Below are 16,250 nucleotides of genomic sequence, written 5' to 3' on the forward strand. Positions count from 1 at the left end.
CCAAGCATTCCTGTCTCCTCATTATGTGGCCAAAGTACTTCATCTTTGTCTCTAATATCCTTCCCTCCAGTTAACAGTTGGACATTATTTCCTGCAGTATGGACTGGTAGGATCTTCTTGTGGTCCAAGGCACTCTCAGAATTTTCCTCCAATACCACAGTTCAAAAATGTCTGTCTTCCTTTACTCAAGCTTACTTATGGACCAGCTCTTGCATCCATGGGTTACTATGGGGAATACAATTGCTTTAACTATGCGAACCTTCGTTGCCAGTGTGATGTCTCTACTCTTCACTATTTTATCAAGACTGGTCATTGCTCTTCTCCCAAGAAGCGTCTTCTGATTTCCTGGCTGCAGTCTGTGTTTGCAGTAATCTTCGCACCTAGAAATATATCATTGTTACTGCCTCCACATTTTCTCCCTCTATTTACCAGTTATCAATATGTCTGGTTGCCATAATCTTGGTTTTTTCATGTTTAACTGCAACCCAGCTTTTGCGCTCTCTTCTTTCACCTTTCAGCTCCTCCTCACTTTAAGCCATCAAAATGGTATCATCTGCATATTTAAGGTTGTTAATATTTCTTCCAGCAATTTTACCTACACCCTTGGATTCATCAAGCCCCGCACGTCGCATGATGTGTTCTGCATACAAATTGAATAGGTAGGGTGAGAGTATACAGCCCTGCCATACTCCTTTCCCAATCTTGAACCAGTCTGTTGTTCCGTGGTTTGTTCTTACTCTTGCTACTTTGTTGTTACACAGATTTTTCAGGGGACAAACAAGGTGACTTGGTATCCCCATACCACTATGAACTTACCACAATTTATTATGATACACACAGTCAAAGGATTTATAATAGTCAATAAAATGAAATAATGTTTTTCTGAAACTCCCTACCTTCCTCCATTATCCAGCAGATATTGGCAATTTGATCTCTTGTTCCTCTGCCTTTTCTAAACCCAGCTTGTACATCTGGCAACTCTCGCTCCATGTATTGCTGGAGTCTACCTTACGGGCTCTTGAGCATTATCTTACTGGCATGTGAAATAAGTGTCACTGTACGAAAGTTTGAGCATTCTTTAGCGTTTCCCCTTTTTGGTATGGAGATATAAGTTGATTTTTTCCAATCTGATTGCCATTCTTGTGTTTTCCATATTTTCTGGCATATGGCATGCATCACCTTGACAGCTGGAGTCTATAGGTCACATAAAACCCCATACAGAAAATCCTTATCTACTAATATTATTGTATTTTTGATATCAGGAATGTGAAGAGATACTTGTTGGATCTTTTGCTTGATACCAAAATAAATATCTTTGGCTTTGGGTAACATGGAACTTAATTTGAATGAGTGGAAGGTCTGATTACCCTTCTTCAAGTTGATAAATGTTTTGACATGGCCTTGCATTTTAACATGACTTCAGAAAAACCTAGATTCCAACACATGGTGACACTGAGAACCTGTCATTCTGCAAGAAATATTGCTACAGAATGGATGGGAAAATAAATTATCATTAAACATGAAATCTGGAGCTCAGACTAATAAGATTAGTTTTAATGGATTTCCACACACTATAATTATATACTAATGCACAAAAGCAACATGATAACCAGGACACATGTCATCTGGAGATTTTGGCTGAGTCATGTGTTCATCGCTATACAGATGAGAATCAGCTCAATTTCATTTCATCAGACACAGATGAGGTTTTGGAGGTGCCAGGTTGAACTTGGGGAATAGTAATAGATTGATTGAGAACTATTAAACTGAAGATCAGTCTAGAAAAAGCGGAGTTGTCGTGGTGCACTTGTCCTGTTTCAGCATATTTGACACTTGAATGCACTCCTAACAAGTCAGATTGGCAGATTCAATTTGCTACTAGATCTGGTTCTCTCTTTGGAAGCCCAAACAGTCTATGTGGCCTATTACCATCTTTCTTCAACTTTGCGATCTATCCCTTCTTGGAAACAGATTGCTTGGCTGTTGTTAACTAAACTGTGGGACATGAAAATTAAACTAATTTATTGCATTGTATTTGAATTTCCCTTTGTTGATGAACCAGAAGCTTCAATTAGCATAAAATATAGTGGGATCAAATAAATGGATGATGTTATGGCTATTTTTACATTATATTAGAAGCCTCTGAGGAAGCTTCTAATATTCAATTATTTAGATGCCGAACTGTTAAAAGGTTTAAAGATAACCAGGCACTGCTTGGCAATTCACTAATAAAGGGTCTGATTTTTCTTTAAAATCCCTAAATGTTCAGCATCCAAGTAACTGAACATATCAAATACTAGAAGCTTCCTTAGAGGCCTGAGGTCCTGTGTTTAATATTGTTTGTGGCAAATGGACTCCAGGTAGGGAGTTAGGAAATATTACTTATTTTGGACATTTCTGGTGGCAAGGGGGTAAGGTACCTTTTCCTCTGTAGCTTTTATATGCATCACTCCCTTAGTTATCCCTTATGTGTTATATATGCTGATTGTTTTGGACTTTTATCACTTTTAATATGTTGTAAGCTGCTTTGGGTCCCTTTGTGGGAGAAAAGCAGGATACAAATAAATTATTATTATTATTATTATTATTATTATTATTATTATTATTATTATTATTATTATTTGCAGTAATTCCTACCCAGAAAAACACAACTATGTTTGGGCTGCTTGGAGATTTTGTTTTTAATTCTAAACTATTCAAAAAAGATAGGCGGCACAAGTAGACTATGAGCCTGAAGCAAAAAAGGAAGAGGCAGAAATCAGAAGTTAATAGTGTAGTATGTTGTCTGAGAAGTGAACTCCAAACCAAGTGCACCTGTACCTAGTCACATTTCCAGTTATGCCTCTGCATATTTAAGTAGCCTCCCACAATCCGGCACCTTCCATGAGTGTGGGACAGCAATGGGTGACTGTTTAGGAATTAGGGGGCAGGGTTATGATAGCACATATCTGGAGGGTGCCAGTTGAGCTGGTGTCAAATCTTTTATGTCTCTACACTCAATTATCTTTACCTGTTTTTCCTCTCCTATATTGTAAGGTGGTGTGAGCAGTTGGGGAGGGGGGGAAATGAACCTTTTCAATCCAGACATTCTCACGCTCTCATTTCCCTCTATGGAAAATGGGTTGGCAGGGAAAGGGGAGGGAACATAGCACCCCGTCAACTGGATATATGTCTGGATCCTGGGGAAGGATAAGGACAGTTCTCCTATTTCCATTATTGAGGGGCCTACTGTTTTGCAGCCTCAAACAAAATAACAAAAAGTAAACATATAAGAGTTGCAAGGCCAAGAACAAGCCATGAGAGTAAAGACAAAGATTCACCCTAAAGGAAAAGTGTTTTTAGCATATATCAAGGGAACCACTAACCACATAGGGAAGCTGATGAAGAAACACAACCTACAAACTATCTACAGACTCACTAAGAAAATTCAACAAATGCTACGTTCAGCAAAGGACAAGAGGGATCCTCTCACCTCTGCAGGAGTCTACCGTATACCATGCAGCTGTGGACAAGTCTACATAGGGACCACCAAACGCAAATCAAAGAACATGAAAGGCACTGCAGACTACTCTAACCAGAGAAGTCAGCCACAGCAGAGCACTTGATGAACCAACCTGAACATAGCATATTATTTGAGAACACAGAAACGCTGGATCACTCTAACAACTACCATGTCAGACTACACAGAAAAGCCATTGAAATCCACAAGCATGTGGACAATTTCAACAGAAAGAAGTAAACCATGAAAATGAACATAATCTGACTGCCAGTATTAAAAAAACTCTAATCAAGACAGTGAATAAAGAACAACATTCCAAAAACAGAGGAATTCCAGACATGACTCAATCAGGGCCTGCTAACTGCTCCCAACAAAAGATTCCCCCAGGCAGTAAACAGCCAGACCTTGAAATTGAAAGGCTAATCAATGCTGATCAAGGTGATTAATTGCAACATTCACACTTGCTTCCAACAGACAAGAGTTCTTTCTCCCACCCTAGACCTTCCACAGATATATAAACCTCCCTTTCCTAGTTTCCAATACACCTCACAACCTCTGAGGACGCCTGCCATAGATGTGGGCAAAACGTCAGGAGAAAATGCTTGTGGAACATGGCCATACAGCCCGGAAAACTCACAGCAACCCAAACATAGAAATGTTATTTCACTGTGAGTACAGAAAACATGAAAGGATACGCTTCATGTTGTAGATCACAAATATTTATAAACACTAGTAGCTACCTGGAGGCTGGGCAAATATACTCAAATGAAGAAGCCCCATGTGTAAAAGCTGAAGCGATCAGTTATTTTTTTTTTTTACAGCATGCACCCCAAGCCTGCATTTCTGTCTATTTCTGAAACTTTACTTGAACTTTTTCTGAGCAGGGAGTTTATAGTAAATGTATCATGCAAAGTATTTTGTCCAGTAGAGGGCAGTAATGCACATGCACAAGCGCACAAACAAAGAGAAAGCAGCCCTATTACGGTATATGTCAGGGCAGAAGAAGAAAAAGTTACCTTTGCAGCAAGCATTCCTCACACACCCATCACTTTGCTTAAGCTGTCATGTGTGCAATGTGAGGAAATCTGCTTTATCTCTGGCATGCTAACACGGGATCTGAAGACAGGGTGATCTAGTTTAAACAAGTCACACAGTATGTGGGACACCTCAGAAGGAAGCGTTTGCTGGCTTGCCCGGCTGGTGGGCATCTCACTTAAACTGGACCCCAGTTCCCTTTGCAAACAGTGCCTTTTGTAAGATTAGGAACCTGTGCTCCTCCATAGATTGCTGGCCTCCAATTCCTGTCAGCCCTGACCATCCAGATCGATGGCATGGGATAATATGCCTAGGAAATCATCAGCTTCTAGACAGCCACTGGTTCTACATACGCGTACCTGACACAGAAGAACTATCATCAATACAATCAAGGCTCTTTGCATGGTCAGCTTACTGTTAGGAAGGATAAGGGAACCATCTCAGGTGACAAATACTGTGAAGTTGTAGTGGTATTACTCTGGCTATCCCTTCTGTCCGTACTTTTTTCTTGGGAAACATAGATGCATGCCATGCAGTATTTCCTAAACTAATTACAGAAGCAGCTGGAGACTGAGTCTACACTGCCGTATATCCCAAGATTTGATCTCAGATTATCTGCTTTGAACTGGATTATATGAGTCTACACTGCCAGACAATCTGGGATAAACAGATAATCTGGGATCAGATCCTGGGATATTGGGCAGTGCGGATCCAGCCTAAGTAAAATGTCTACGACTAAGCCACCTCATCCCTTCTCCATTTAACCAACAGTTAAACCTTACTTCAGTGGTGGCAATGGGTGCACTTACATGTGGAATTAATGTAGTTCGACAGCACTTTAATTGCCATGATTAAATCCTATGGAATTATGGGAGTTGTAGTTTTACAAGTTATTTAATATTTGCTGTTGTCTCACCAAACTACAATTCCCAGTTATTTCTCTACATGGAATGGAAACGAGATGAGACAGCTTATTCCTAGGCATTTTACTTAGGCTTCTTTGGGAATTAGTTATACTGAGTACCAAGGAGATTAAACAGGGCAGTGTGTTTAATCCTGTGTGCTAGACTACAAAGTGCACATTTTAGTTTTTTTAAATTTGGCAGTCCGTGAACTGCAGCTTCAATTCTCTTTTCGTTTTAACATTAGTTATGGACATTGAGAAGATAAAACGGAGGATTCACGACTCAACTCGTGATGGGACATTCCATTTCGTGTTGGGCAGGGAGAAGGCCAGCTTTGAAGAGAGAGGCAAACATGGAAATATAGTGCGTTGCTGTGAATTTTTCGGGCTGTAGGCCATGGTCCAGCAGCATTCTCTCCTAATGTTTCGCCTGCATCTGTAGCTGGCATCTTCAGAGGTTCTGTTAGCAGTGAGGCAAGTGGTGTGTCCAGGGTGGGAGGAAGAACAGTGATTCTGGCCATGAAAAGCCTTTAACAATACATGGAAATATAGTATTTATATGAGTAGAAAGTGACTCCATGGCCAGACAGTTCTGATAGGGCAGAGCTGAACATTTGTGGCCCACCAGATGTTGCCTGATGTTGACTCTAATGAGCCTCGGCTAGCACAACAACTCACAAGGGGCTTCCAGTTGGATGGAAAAATAAAAACTGGGCATTTGTTCAAATTAATTTACTGCAGGAGGATAAAGGGAGACACTCATATCTACTTTTCTACCTGTTATTCCGAAAGATGCATTGTATTGGGGTATCTATTAAAACTATGTTTTAATATGTGTGTTTATAGATATCTTTGACTGTGTTGTAGCCTGGCTCAAGCTGAAAGGAGAGGCGGGTAATAAATAAAAAGTTGTTATTGTTATTATTTATATTATGAGAAAATAACAATACCTTTTTGTATGAGTATATATATATATGTTTTTATCTATGTTGGCTTCAATTTATGGAAGCTGCATTTAGTCCCTGTTTTGTGGTAAAGGCAATATATAAGTGAATTCTTCATCATGATCATCATCATCGGGCACTCCATATGAGGTCGTCTAGCTTCACAAAGCTGTATACTTTAATATTAATGTCCAGTAAATGCTAACATCTGTTTGATTAAGTGATAGGGAGTTCACCAGGCAAGAATGCTGTGAAGACATCATAACGTAAGAATCCAACTTCAGAATAGCCATAATGAACACCATCCAAGGGAGAATAAATCATCAATCTCATAGAGATCTTCATTTTTCTTTCCAAGACACGTCTTGGATAAAATCCATCAGGTCATTTCACCAATTATAATCTGAATATTAACATCAAAGAACTAATTGTCATCGTGTTATTTACTCTTTAATCCTTGGACTCATTGTCTCACCTGGACAGATTTTCTTTCCAACGTGTATTGCTACTCATTTGCCAAAGCTACAGACTCCTGTTTCTAATGATATTTTTGAAGCAGTAACAGAGATTTAAGGATGGGGAGAATGCCATAAAAACCACATTTGGCTCTGTTTTAGATAGACAGATTCTTGCACAAGTTTCTGCAAGGAAGAAATGGAAGATCAAACAAACAGTACTGGGGGAAAATATGCTAGGGTCCAAAAATGGAAAACAGGTGTATTCTCCACTATCCTATTTTCATCATGGCACCATTTGTCCAACTTCGCTTTAACCACAATTGCCCTCCCATTTCTAAAGAGGGAACACACTTTATATTGCCGTATTTACATAGATTTGACATGCTGAAAGGAGTTTGAGTTTGAGCAAAGTAGCCAAGAGCACATCTAAATTCACACCATGGATAGAAGTCTGTTATAACACCATGCGTAAGAACAACATAAGTTTTTTTTTAAACATCACAGCAGCTATGTGATCCTAGTCAACTCTGCATTGTCCCAATCTCCTAATATTGTTAACAGGAAAAGGAAATACAAGCAGTCCCCGAGTTACAACCATTCAACTTACAACTATTCACAGTTAAGAATGGGGATGAGACAACAGGAAGTGAGAGGAATTTACCCCTGAGAAGGAAAATTCACTCCTAAAAGAGTTATCATGTGGAAACTGAAGCCTTATCAACAATTCTTGTTTCCACAGCAAGTCAAATCTTTCAAAATCCGAGTATCACAGGAACAAAAAGTGAGGTGAAATCTTCTGAACAAGGACAAAGGCAGCAAAATGAACACCACAGGGATGTTCACACACACACACACACACACACACACACACGAGAGCCCCGGGTGGCCAGCGGGTTAAATTGCTGAGCTGCTGAACTTGCTAACCAAAAGGTTGGTGGTTTGAATCTGGGGAATGGGGGTTAGCTCCCGCTGTCAGCCCCAGCAACCTAGCAGTTCGAAAACATGCAAATGTGAGTAGATCAATAGGTACCGCTCTGGCGGGAACGTAACAGCACTCTATGCAATCATGCTGGCCACATGACTTAGGAGGTGTCTATGGACAATGCCGGCTCTTTAACTTAGAAATGGAGATGAACACAACCTACAGAGTCGAACATGACTAGACTTAATGTCAGGGGAAAACCTTTACCATACACACACACACACACATATATATACAGTATATATATATGGCTGGAGTTACACTTAACAATGTACCCATTCTGACTTACATGCAAATTCAACTTAAGAACAAACCTACAGAACCTATCTTCTTCATGCCTGTGCTCCAGAAAAGAAAAACTATCTTCAGTATACAGCTTTTAGCTCAGAAAACCCATATAAGATGAAATGAGCACAAGCACATCAAAATAATACAAGATAATGCACATTAACAACAGTAAACTTACAACAAAAAATTAAGCCTCAAGATGAAAATAATCAAAAACAATCCAATAAGAAAGAGTAAACTAAAACACAAGTAAAACATTACAACATATACCCTAAAAGCAATTAAGATACCGTTATATTTAAATGGTTTTAAAATGGCTAATTTTAAATGGTTTTAAAAAGTGCTCATTTAAGATATATTGTAGGAGCCATAAAATACAAGTGGGTTAGCCAGCGTTCCAATGGGTTAAAGTGTCCTAGTCCTCTTCCTCTCCATACAGTAAAGTGCGTACGTGCATTTTCAGAAGTTTCTTAAAGGAGAGGAGGGTGGGGCCGTTTGTATTTTTTTAGGGAAGGAGTTCCAGAGACAGGGAGCAATCATGGAGAAGGTCATCTCTCTCGTTCCCACCAAACAAGCTTGTGACAGGATGTGATTGAGAGGAGGGACTCCTCTGCTGACCGCAGTGCACGGGATGGTCTGTATAGGGCAGTGGTTCCCAACCAGATATTTTGGACTTCAGCTCCCACAATTCAGACTAGTTGGTAAATGATTGGGATTTCTGGAAGTTTACGTCCAAACACCTGGAGGCCCAAAGGTTGGGAACCACTGGTATAGGGAGATGCGATTAGACAAATAGCCTGGACCCGAACCGTTTAGGGCTTTATAGTTAACGACCAGCACTTTGTATTTAGCCCGGAAACAGATCAGCAACCAGTGGAGCTGCCGCAGCATGGGAGTCATCCTCTAGTGATAGGGCGTTCAAGTTAGCCGATCTCTGCACTAATTGCAGCTTCCGAACTATCTTCAAAGGCAGCCCCAGTAGAAAGCATTGCAGTAGTCCACTCGGGATGTGACTAAGGTGTGGACCACCATGGCCAATTCTGGCGTCTCAAGGTACGGGCAGGAGTGCGAAGGTGCTCCTGGCTACCACTGACACCTGCAGTTCCAGGGTCAGCGATGAGTCTAGGATCACCCCCAGACTGCGAACCTGAGTCTTCAGGGGGAGTGCGATCCCATCCAACACAGGTTGAAATCCCACATCCACATTACGACTGACCAGGAGTACCTTTGTCTTGTCTGGATTTAGCTTCAGCTTGTTGGCCCTCATACAGTCCATTACTGATGACAGGAACCGGTTTAGGACCAGAATGGCATCCTTGGCATTTGGTGGAAAAGGAGTTATAGAGTTGGGTGTCGTCCACATAAATCTGTCACTGAGCTCCAAAACTCCGGACAATCTCTCCCAGCAGTTTCATATATAGTAGAGTCTCACTGGTCCAACATAAACGGGCGGGCAGAATGTTAAGTAAAGGTAAAGGTTTTCCCCTGACGTTAAGTACAGTCATGACCGACTCTGGGGGTTGGTGCTCATCTCCATTTCTAAGCCGAAGAGCTGGCGTTGTCCGTAGACACCTCCAAGGTCATGTGGCCGGCATGACTGCATGGAGCGCCGTTACCTTCCCGCCGGAGCGGTACCTATTTATATACTCACATTTGCATGTTTTCGAACTGCTAGGTTGGCAGGAGCTGGGGCTAAGTTCAGCAGCTCAGTGCTTTAACACACTGTGGATAAGCGAAAATGTTGGATAGTAAGCAGGGATTAAGGAAAAGCCTATTAAATGTCAAATTACAGTAGAGTTTCACTTATCCAACACTCACTTATCCAATGTTCTGGATTATCCAACGCATTTTTGTAGTCAATGTTTTCAATGCATTGTGATATTTTGGTGCTAAATTCGTAAATACAGTATTGCTAATACATAGCATTATGTGTAATGAACTACTTTTTCTGTCAAATTTGTTGTATAACATGATGTTTTGGTGCCTCATTTGTAAAACCATAACCTATTTTGATGTTTAATAGGCGTTTTCTTAATCTCTCCTTATTATCCAACATATTCGCTTATCCAACGTTCTGCCAGCCCATTTATGTTGGATAATTGAGACTCTACTGTAGCAGAGTCTCGATGATCCAACATAAACGGGTGGGCAGAATGTTGGATAAGTGAAAATGTTGGATAGTTAGCAGGGATTAAGGAAAAGTCTATTAAACGTCAAAATACGTTATTATTTTACAAATTAAGCACCAAAACATCATGTTTTACCACAAACTGACAGAAAAAGCAGTTCAATACATGTACTGAAAACATTGACTACAAAAACAAAGGCAGCTGGATAATACAGAACGTTGGATAAGCAAAGGTTCGATAAGCGACTCTACTGTAAATGTAGAACAGCGTGGGGGGACAAGAGAATTTTTGTGGTTTCACGAGGTTGTCACAAGACTAGTTATATATATTTATATCTCAACTTTCTTCCCACGAGTTCTTCTTTTCCTGCCCAATGTGACAGAGTGAATCTAAAGCAGGAATGGGTCAACTTGGGCTCTTCCTTCCAGGTGTTTTGGACTTCAACTCCCACCATTCCTCACAGCCTCAGGCCCTTTCCTTAAGCGGCTGAGGGGGAAAAGGAAGGGGCCTGAGGCTGTGAGGAATGGTGGGAGTTGAAGTCCAAAACACCTGGAAGGAAGAGCCCAAGTTGGCCCATGCCTATAGTAAGGGCAGCCTATGCATGCCATTGCCACCTTACCTTTCAGGCTTCCCGTCCAGGGCAAAGAGTACTCCAGGAGGGACTTCAGGACTTCAGGGAAGTCCATGGCCGGAGCCGCGCCAAACCTCTGGCAGCTGGACATTTCCCGCCTTGGTGGGGAGTAGGCAAGGGGACCCCTTCTCCTTTCCCTCCCGAAGGAAAGGAAGGAAGGGCGGCCACGTGGGACGCCGGATTTGGCGCAAAAGACGCGGAGTCACAAGAGCAGCCGCTCAGAAAGGAAGGCGCCCGGAGCCAGACTGCGAAAGCGCGCTCAACTGAGGGAAAAGCGAGGGAGGGAAGCAGCCAATCAGCGCGCCGCCCAGCCCTCCACAAGGCCCGCCTCGGCCAATCAGCGTCCGAAGAATTGGGCCTTTTACCTAATTTGTGAAAGAAGGCTTAAAACTCAAGAAAAATGAACCCTCCCTATTTTGGTCAAGCCATAGATTGTGGGCATCAGGACCGCACAAACTCTCAACAAGCCGTTGTCAAAGGCTTTCATGACCGGAATCATGGCTGGGGGTTGTCATACAAGGCCTCAAGCCTATGCCAAAGGGGGTTGCTGTGAGTTTTGCGGGCTGTATTGGCTATGTTCCAGAAGCATTCTCTCCTGACGTTTCGCCTGCATCTATGGCAGGCATCCTCAGAGGTTGTGAGATATTTTGGAAAACTAGTCAAGTGGGGTTTATATATCTGTGAGAGAAAGAACTCTTGTCTGTTTGAGGCAGGTGTGAATGTTTCAATTGGCCGCTTTGATTAGCATTGAATAGCCTTTCAGCAGGCCTGTAGCAGCGGGGGGGGGGGGGGGGTTAGGGGTTCAACCCCCCCCCCCCCCCGAAATTTTTCAGGTTTAAAAAAAAACTGGTTTACCCATGAATTTTAACTGGTTAACCAAATCCCCATGCTAAGTCTATGAGATGCAGAAAATTAAGAGCCCCTCCAGACACTATCTCAAGCAGATATTGACAGGTCTGAACCCGGGGGGTGGGTGGGTCAGGGGTTCAACCCCCCCCCCGAAATTTTCAAAACCCCTCCCGAAATTTTTTTCTGGCTACGGCCCTGCCTTTCAGCCTTAAGGTTTGGCTGCTTACTGTTTGGGGGAATCCTTTATCCGGAGGTGTTAGCTGGCCCTGATTGTTTTCTGACTGGAATTCCTCTGTTTTCCCACAGGCAGTAATAACAATAGCTTTTTAAAACTTTTTTTTTGTACGCTGCCTCCATCTCTCCAACAGGTCTCGGGGTGGCTTACATATGGCACAAGGTGCCTAAAACAACACATAAAATAAGCACAGTACAATGCAAAATAAAGCCACTAGTATATAAAACAATAATTTAAACAGGCCTTTAAACTGCAAGGCTATTCAATGCTAATCAAGGTGGCCAGTTGTACCATTCACACTTGCCTCAAACAGACAAAAGTTCTTTCTCCCACCCTGGACTTTCCACAGATATATAAACCCCATTTACCTAGTTTCCAACAAACTTCACAATCTCTGAGGATGCCTGTCATAGATGTGGGTGAAACGTCAGGAGAGAATGCTTCTGGACCACGGTCATGCAGGGAAAACTTATCCCAACAATCCATCATCTTCCTAGGAACTAGATCAGTGGATCAGAAAATGGGTGCCTCTGCACCAGGGGTCTCCCAACTTTTTAAACAGGGGGCCAGTTCACGGTTCCTCAAACCGTTGGAGGGCCGAACTATAGGTTTTTTTTTTAAACTATGAAAAAATTCCTATGCACACTGCACATATCTTATTATGAAGTCAAAAACAAAAAGGGAACAAATACAGCCTCAATGTTAATCATAATCATAATAAAAATAATAAAGAGGGTTGGAAGAGGCCCCCTTTAGTCCAACCCCCTTCTGCCTTTGTGCACTAACAGCACAAGCAAAGCACCCCTGACAGATGGCCACCCAGCCTCAATGTTGTTAATAATAATAATAATAATAATAATAATAATAATAATAATAATAAATCACACCGTCCTAAACGCTTGGGAAGTGTTTAACTTGTGATTTTGTGATATGAAATCCAGCATATATATCTCGTTTGCTGTGTTATACTGTGTCTTTGTGTCAATAATAATAATAATACAGTAGAGTCTCACTTATCCAAGCTAAAGGGGCGGGCAGAACCTTAGATAAGCAAATATCTTGGATAATAAGGAGGGATTAAGGAAAAGCCTATTAAACGTCAAATTAGGTTATGATTTTACAAATTAAGCACCCAAACGTCATGTCATACAACAAATTTGACAGAAAAGTAGTTCAATACACAGTAATGTTATGTTATAATTGCTGTATTTACGAATTTAGCACCAAAATATCATGATATATTGAAAACATTGACTACAAAAATGGCTTGGATAATCCAGAAGCGGCTGCTTAAGCGGCTGAGGGGAGAAAGGAAAGGGCCTGAGGCCATTAGGAATGGTGGGAGTCGAAATCCAAAACACCTGGAGGGCCCAAATTTACCCATGACTGTTCTATAGTGTAGATGTCTAAAACTAGCTTGCATTGTCTTTGAGGATGCATCTACCGGTACATTGCAGAATTAATGCAGTTCGACACCACCTTAGCTGCCGTGACTCAATGGTATGGAATTGTGGAGTTTGTAGTTTGGTTAGGCACCAACCCCATTTGACAGAGAAGGTTAAAGACTTTGTAAAACTGCAACTCCCATTATTCTATGGCTCCTAGCCAGGTTAGTTAAAATGGTGTCAAGCTGCACTAATTCTCCAGTGTAATAATAATAATAATAATAATAATAATAATAATAATAATAATAATAACAAAAGGCCACCCTGCTGGGATCTGCACGCATCATCCGAAAATACATCACACAGTCCTAGACACTTGGGAAGTGTTCGACTTGTGGTTTTGTGAAACGAAATCCAGCATGTCTATCTTGTTTGCTGTGTCATACAACAACAACAACAACTTTATTTTTATACCCCGCCCCATCTCCCCGAAGGGACTCGGGGCAGCTTACATGGGGCCTAGCCCAATAAAACAATCAAATATCAATAACACAGCAATAAAACAATTATACCAATAAAAACATCAATATCAGTAAAAACAATTGTTAAAATCGACATGAAACATATAATATTAAAACAGGAGACTAATTCATAGAACCCAGTGCAGAATGTGCCAAATGGGGAAGGTAATTTCACAGTTGAAATGGACAATAAAGTGCAATATAACATTGGCAACACCTCAAGAATGGGCTATTATAAAATGGGCAGATAGATCAGTCCAACAACAAATTAAGTGTCAAAGGCCTTTTGGAAGAGCCAGGTTTTTAAGCCAGTGTAGACATGTCCTGAGATTGCTTTGCAGATTACTGAACCTTTCCTGGCACAGTTCAGATCAGTTGTTTACAGCTCCCGGAAACTTCTGATTTACACGAGAAGGGGGTCTAGGTTAAACTTCAGAAAGTAATGTCTGTACTCTCCATTCTGGACTATTTAAGTTCCTCTCTTCTGGGGCATTATTTATTTTTTTCCTCCCCACTAATGCAAAGGATCCATTCTATATTTATCTTGCAATTGCCTTGTGTGGGGTCATGACATCTAGGATCAGTGTTCTTAATCTTAAATTAGTCACCACTTGAAGTATTATTCTAATTCTATCTTGGCTGTAGAGCGGACTGGACAAAGCTGCAAGACATGGAAACTAATTTGGTGGCCTAATGCAGCTGATCAGCAAATGCTGTGGGACAGATATATGACTGATGCATGTCGCTGTATTTAAAATTTACTTAAAGAGGTTACTTTTCCCCACTTTTGTTTTTCTTTGTACTTTTTCTTTTTCCCCCCATTTTTTATAGTATTTTAATTTTGTATTCTTTTTCTTCTTTATTTTTTCAATCTCTGTATAGTTTAATGTATTTTAGAAAACTGTTTTAAGACGATGGTAGGGAATGCTGGGAGTTGCAGTTCAACAACATCTGGAGGGCATTATGATTGCAGATCTGGAGCTCATCACATAATGAAAAGATGGCGGTGTTATAGTTCCTTAACTCCTTTCCTATCCCAGGCCACAGGCCAATTGTTTTTCTTTTCCGAGACACATACAGTAGGAAATCTGGAGTGGATCAGCTTTACTTAGTCCACATCAATCTCACAAATCTGACCTGGATCAAGGGATGGATGTACTGAAAGCATTACAGATTACAGAAGGCTTCATGTGTCCCATTAATCTTGAAATATTATGACCAAGACTTGACCCTGTAGTCCATAGATGTGAATGGGGAGAAGAAAAGCAGAAGGGTCCTTTTTCTGTGATTGGGCAATTACACTATGTAACAAAATCTGAAAACATTTATGTTCCTGGTTTAAAAGTGTTATTTCCTACTTAATTGTGTGGTACTGACTTTGAAAGTAGTTGTTATACCCCAGAAACTTTAATTTTGTGGCTGCCACAAAATTGGTTGAGACTCTGTGAGATATTAACTGAAAAACTATAGCAAAATGTGCTATAGGATTTCCTGCACAAACAAAGCTTTTGCAGTTTAATAAACCTTTTCCATGTTTTTATGATAGAACCAATAAGGAAATGACATTTATAACTCAGGAACAAAAAGCGGGTTACATAGTGTTATGCTTCTATAGCTTAAAATGGCATTGGCCTTTTACAGTAGCCACATTATACCAGTGGTTTGTATTCAGTTTGTAATAATGTATAATATCTACACAGCAGGCAAAATGAGGTTAAGGCTCCCTCCCCCATTTGGCCCCATTAAATTAAAATATCCTTCAGTCACCGTATATTTAACATTGCAATAAGACACAGAACGGGGCTGAGACAACAGGAAGTGAAAGAAATGTACCTCTCAGAAGTAAAATTCACTCCTGGAAGAGTTATCATGTGGAAAAGGTGAAGCCTTATCACCTTGTTTCAACAAGAAGTCAATCATCACAGTGACAGAAAGTGAGGGGAAATCTTCTGAACAGCACCCAGACAGCAAAACAAACACCACAGGTGTGTTAATCCTTCCCTATGCTATCCAAAGCCAATATATTTGGCTGGAGTTACACTGAAAAATGTACCTGTTCCGACTTACAAACAAATTCAGCATTAGCAGAGCAGATTAATCACCAAACTGCAATAAATCTTGTCAACCAGAAGGCTAAGAGTTCGAAGCCCAGGTCAGGGTGAGCTCCTGATTTTTAGCTATCTAGCAGTTCAAAAACAATTGTGAGTAGACAAATAGGAACCACATTAAAGTGGGAAGGTATTTAGGCTTGGCATTTGATCAGAAAAATATATCTGCTGTCTGTCTTGTCACTGTTATAATCAGCACTGAATGTTTGCCATATATGTGCTCTGTGATCTGCCCTGAGTTCCCTTCAGGGTGAGAAGGGTGGAATATTAATACTGCAAACA

At 40.9% G+C, this 16,250-nt stretch overlaps 1 protein-coding gene across 1 annotated transcript in view; it reads right to left on the bottom strand.

The window, feature by feature from the left end:
* Positions 1 to 11,088, bottom strand: part of tef (TEF transcription factor, PAR bZIP family member) — a 35,001-nt gene extending 23,913 nt beyond the window's left edge. Inside the window, exon 1 of the mRNA XM_003220993.4 lies at positions 10,859 to 11,088. Coding sequence (XP_003221041.2) covers positions 10,859 to 10,961 — 103 coding nt within the window. The 5' untranslated portion in view covers positions 10,962 to 11,088. The remainder of the gene's footprint in view (positions 1 to 10,858) is intronic.
* Between the last annotated feature and the right edge of the window lie 5,162 nt (positions 11,089 to 16,250).

The sequence above is a fragment of the Anolis carolinensis genome, chromosome 5 (genome assembly GCF_035594765.1).
Source record: "Anolis carolinensis isolate JA03-04 chromosome 5, rAnoCar3.1.pri, whole genome shotgun sequence".
Classification (NCBI taxonomy): domain Eukaryota; kingdom Metazoa; phylum Chordata; class Lepidosauria; order Squamata; family Dactyloidae; genus Anolis; species Anolis carolinensis.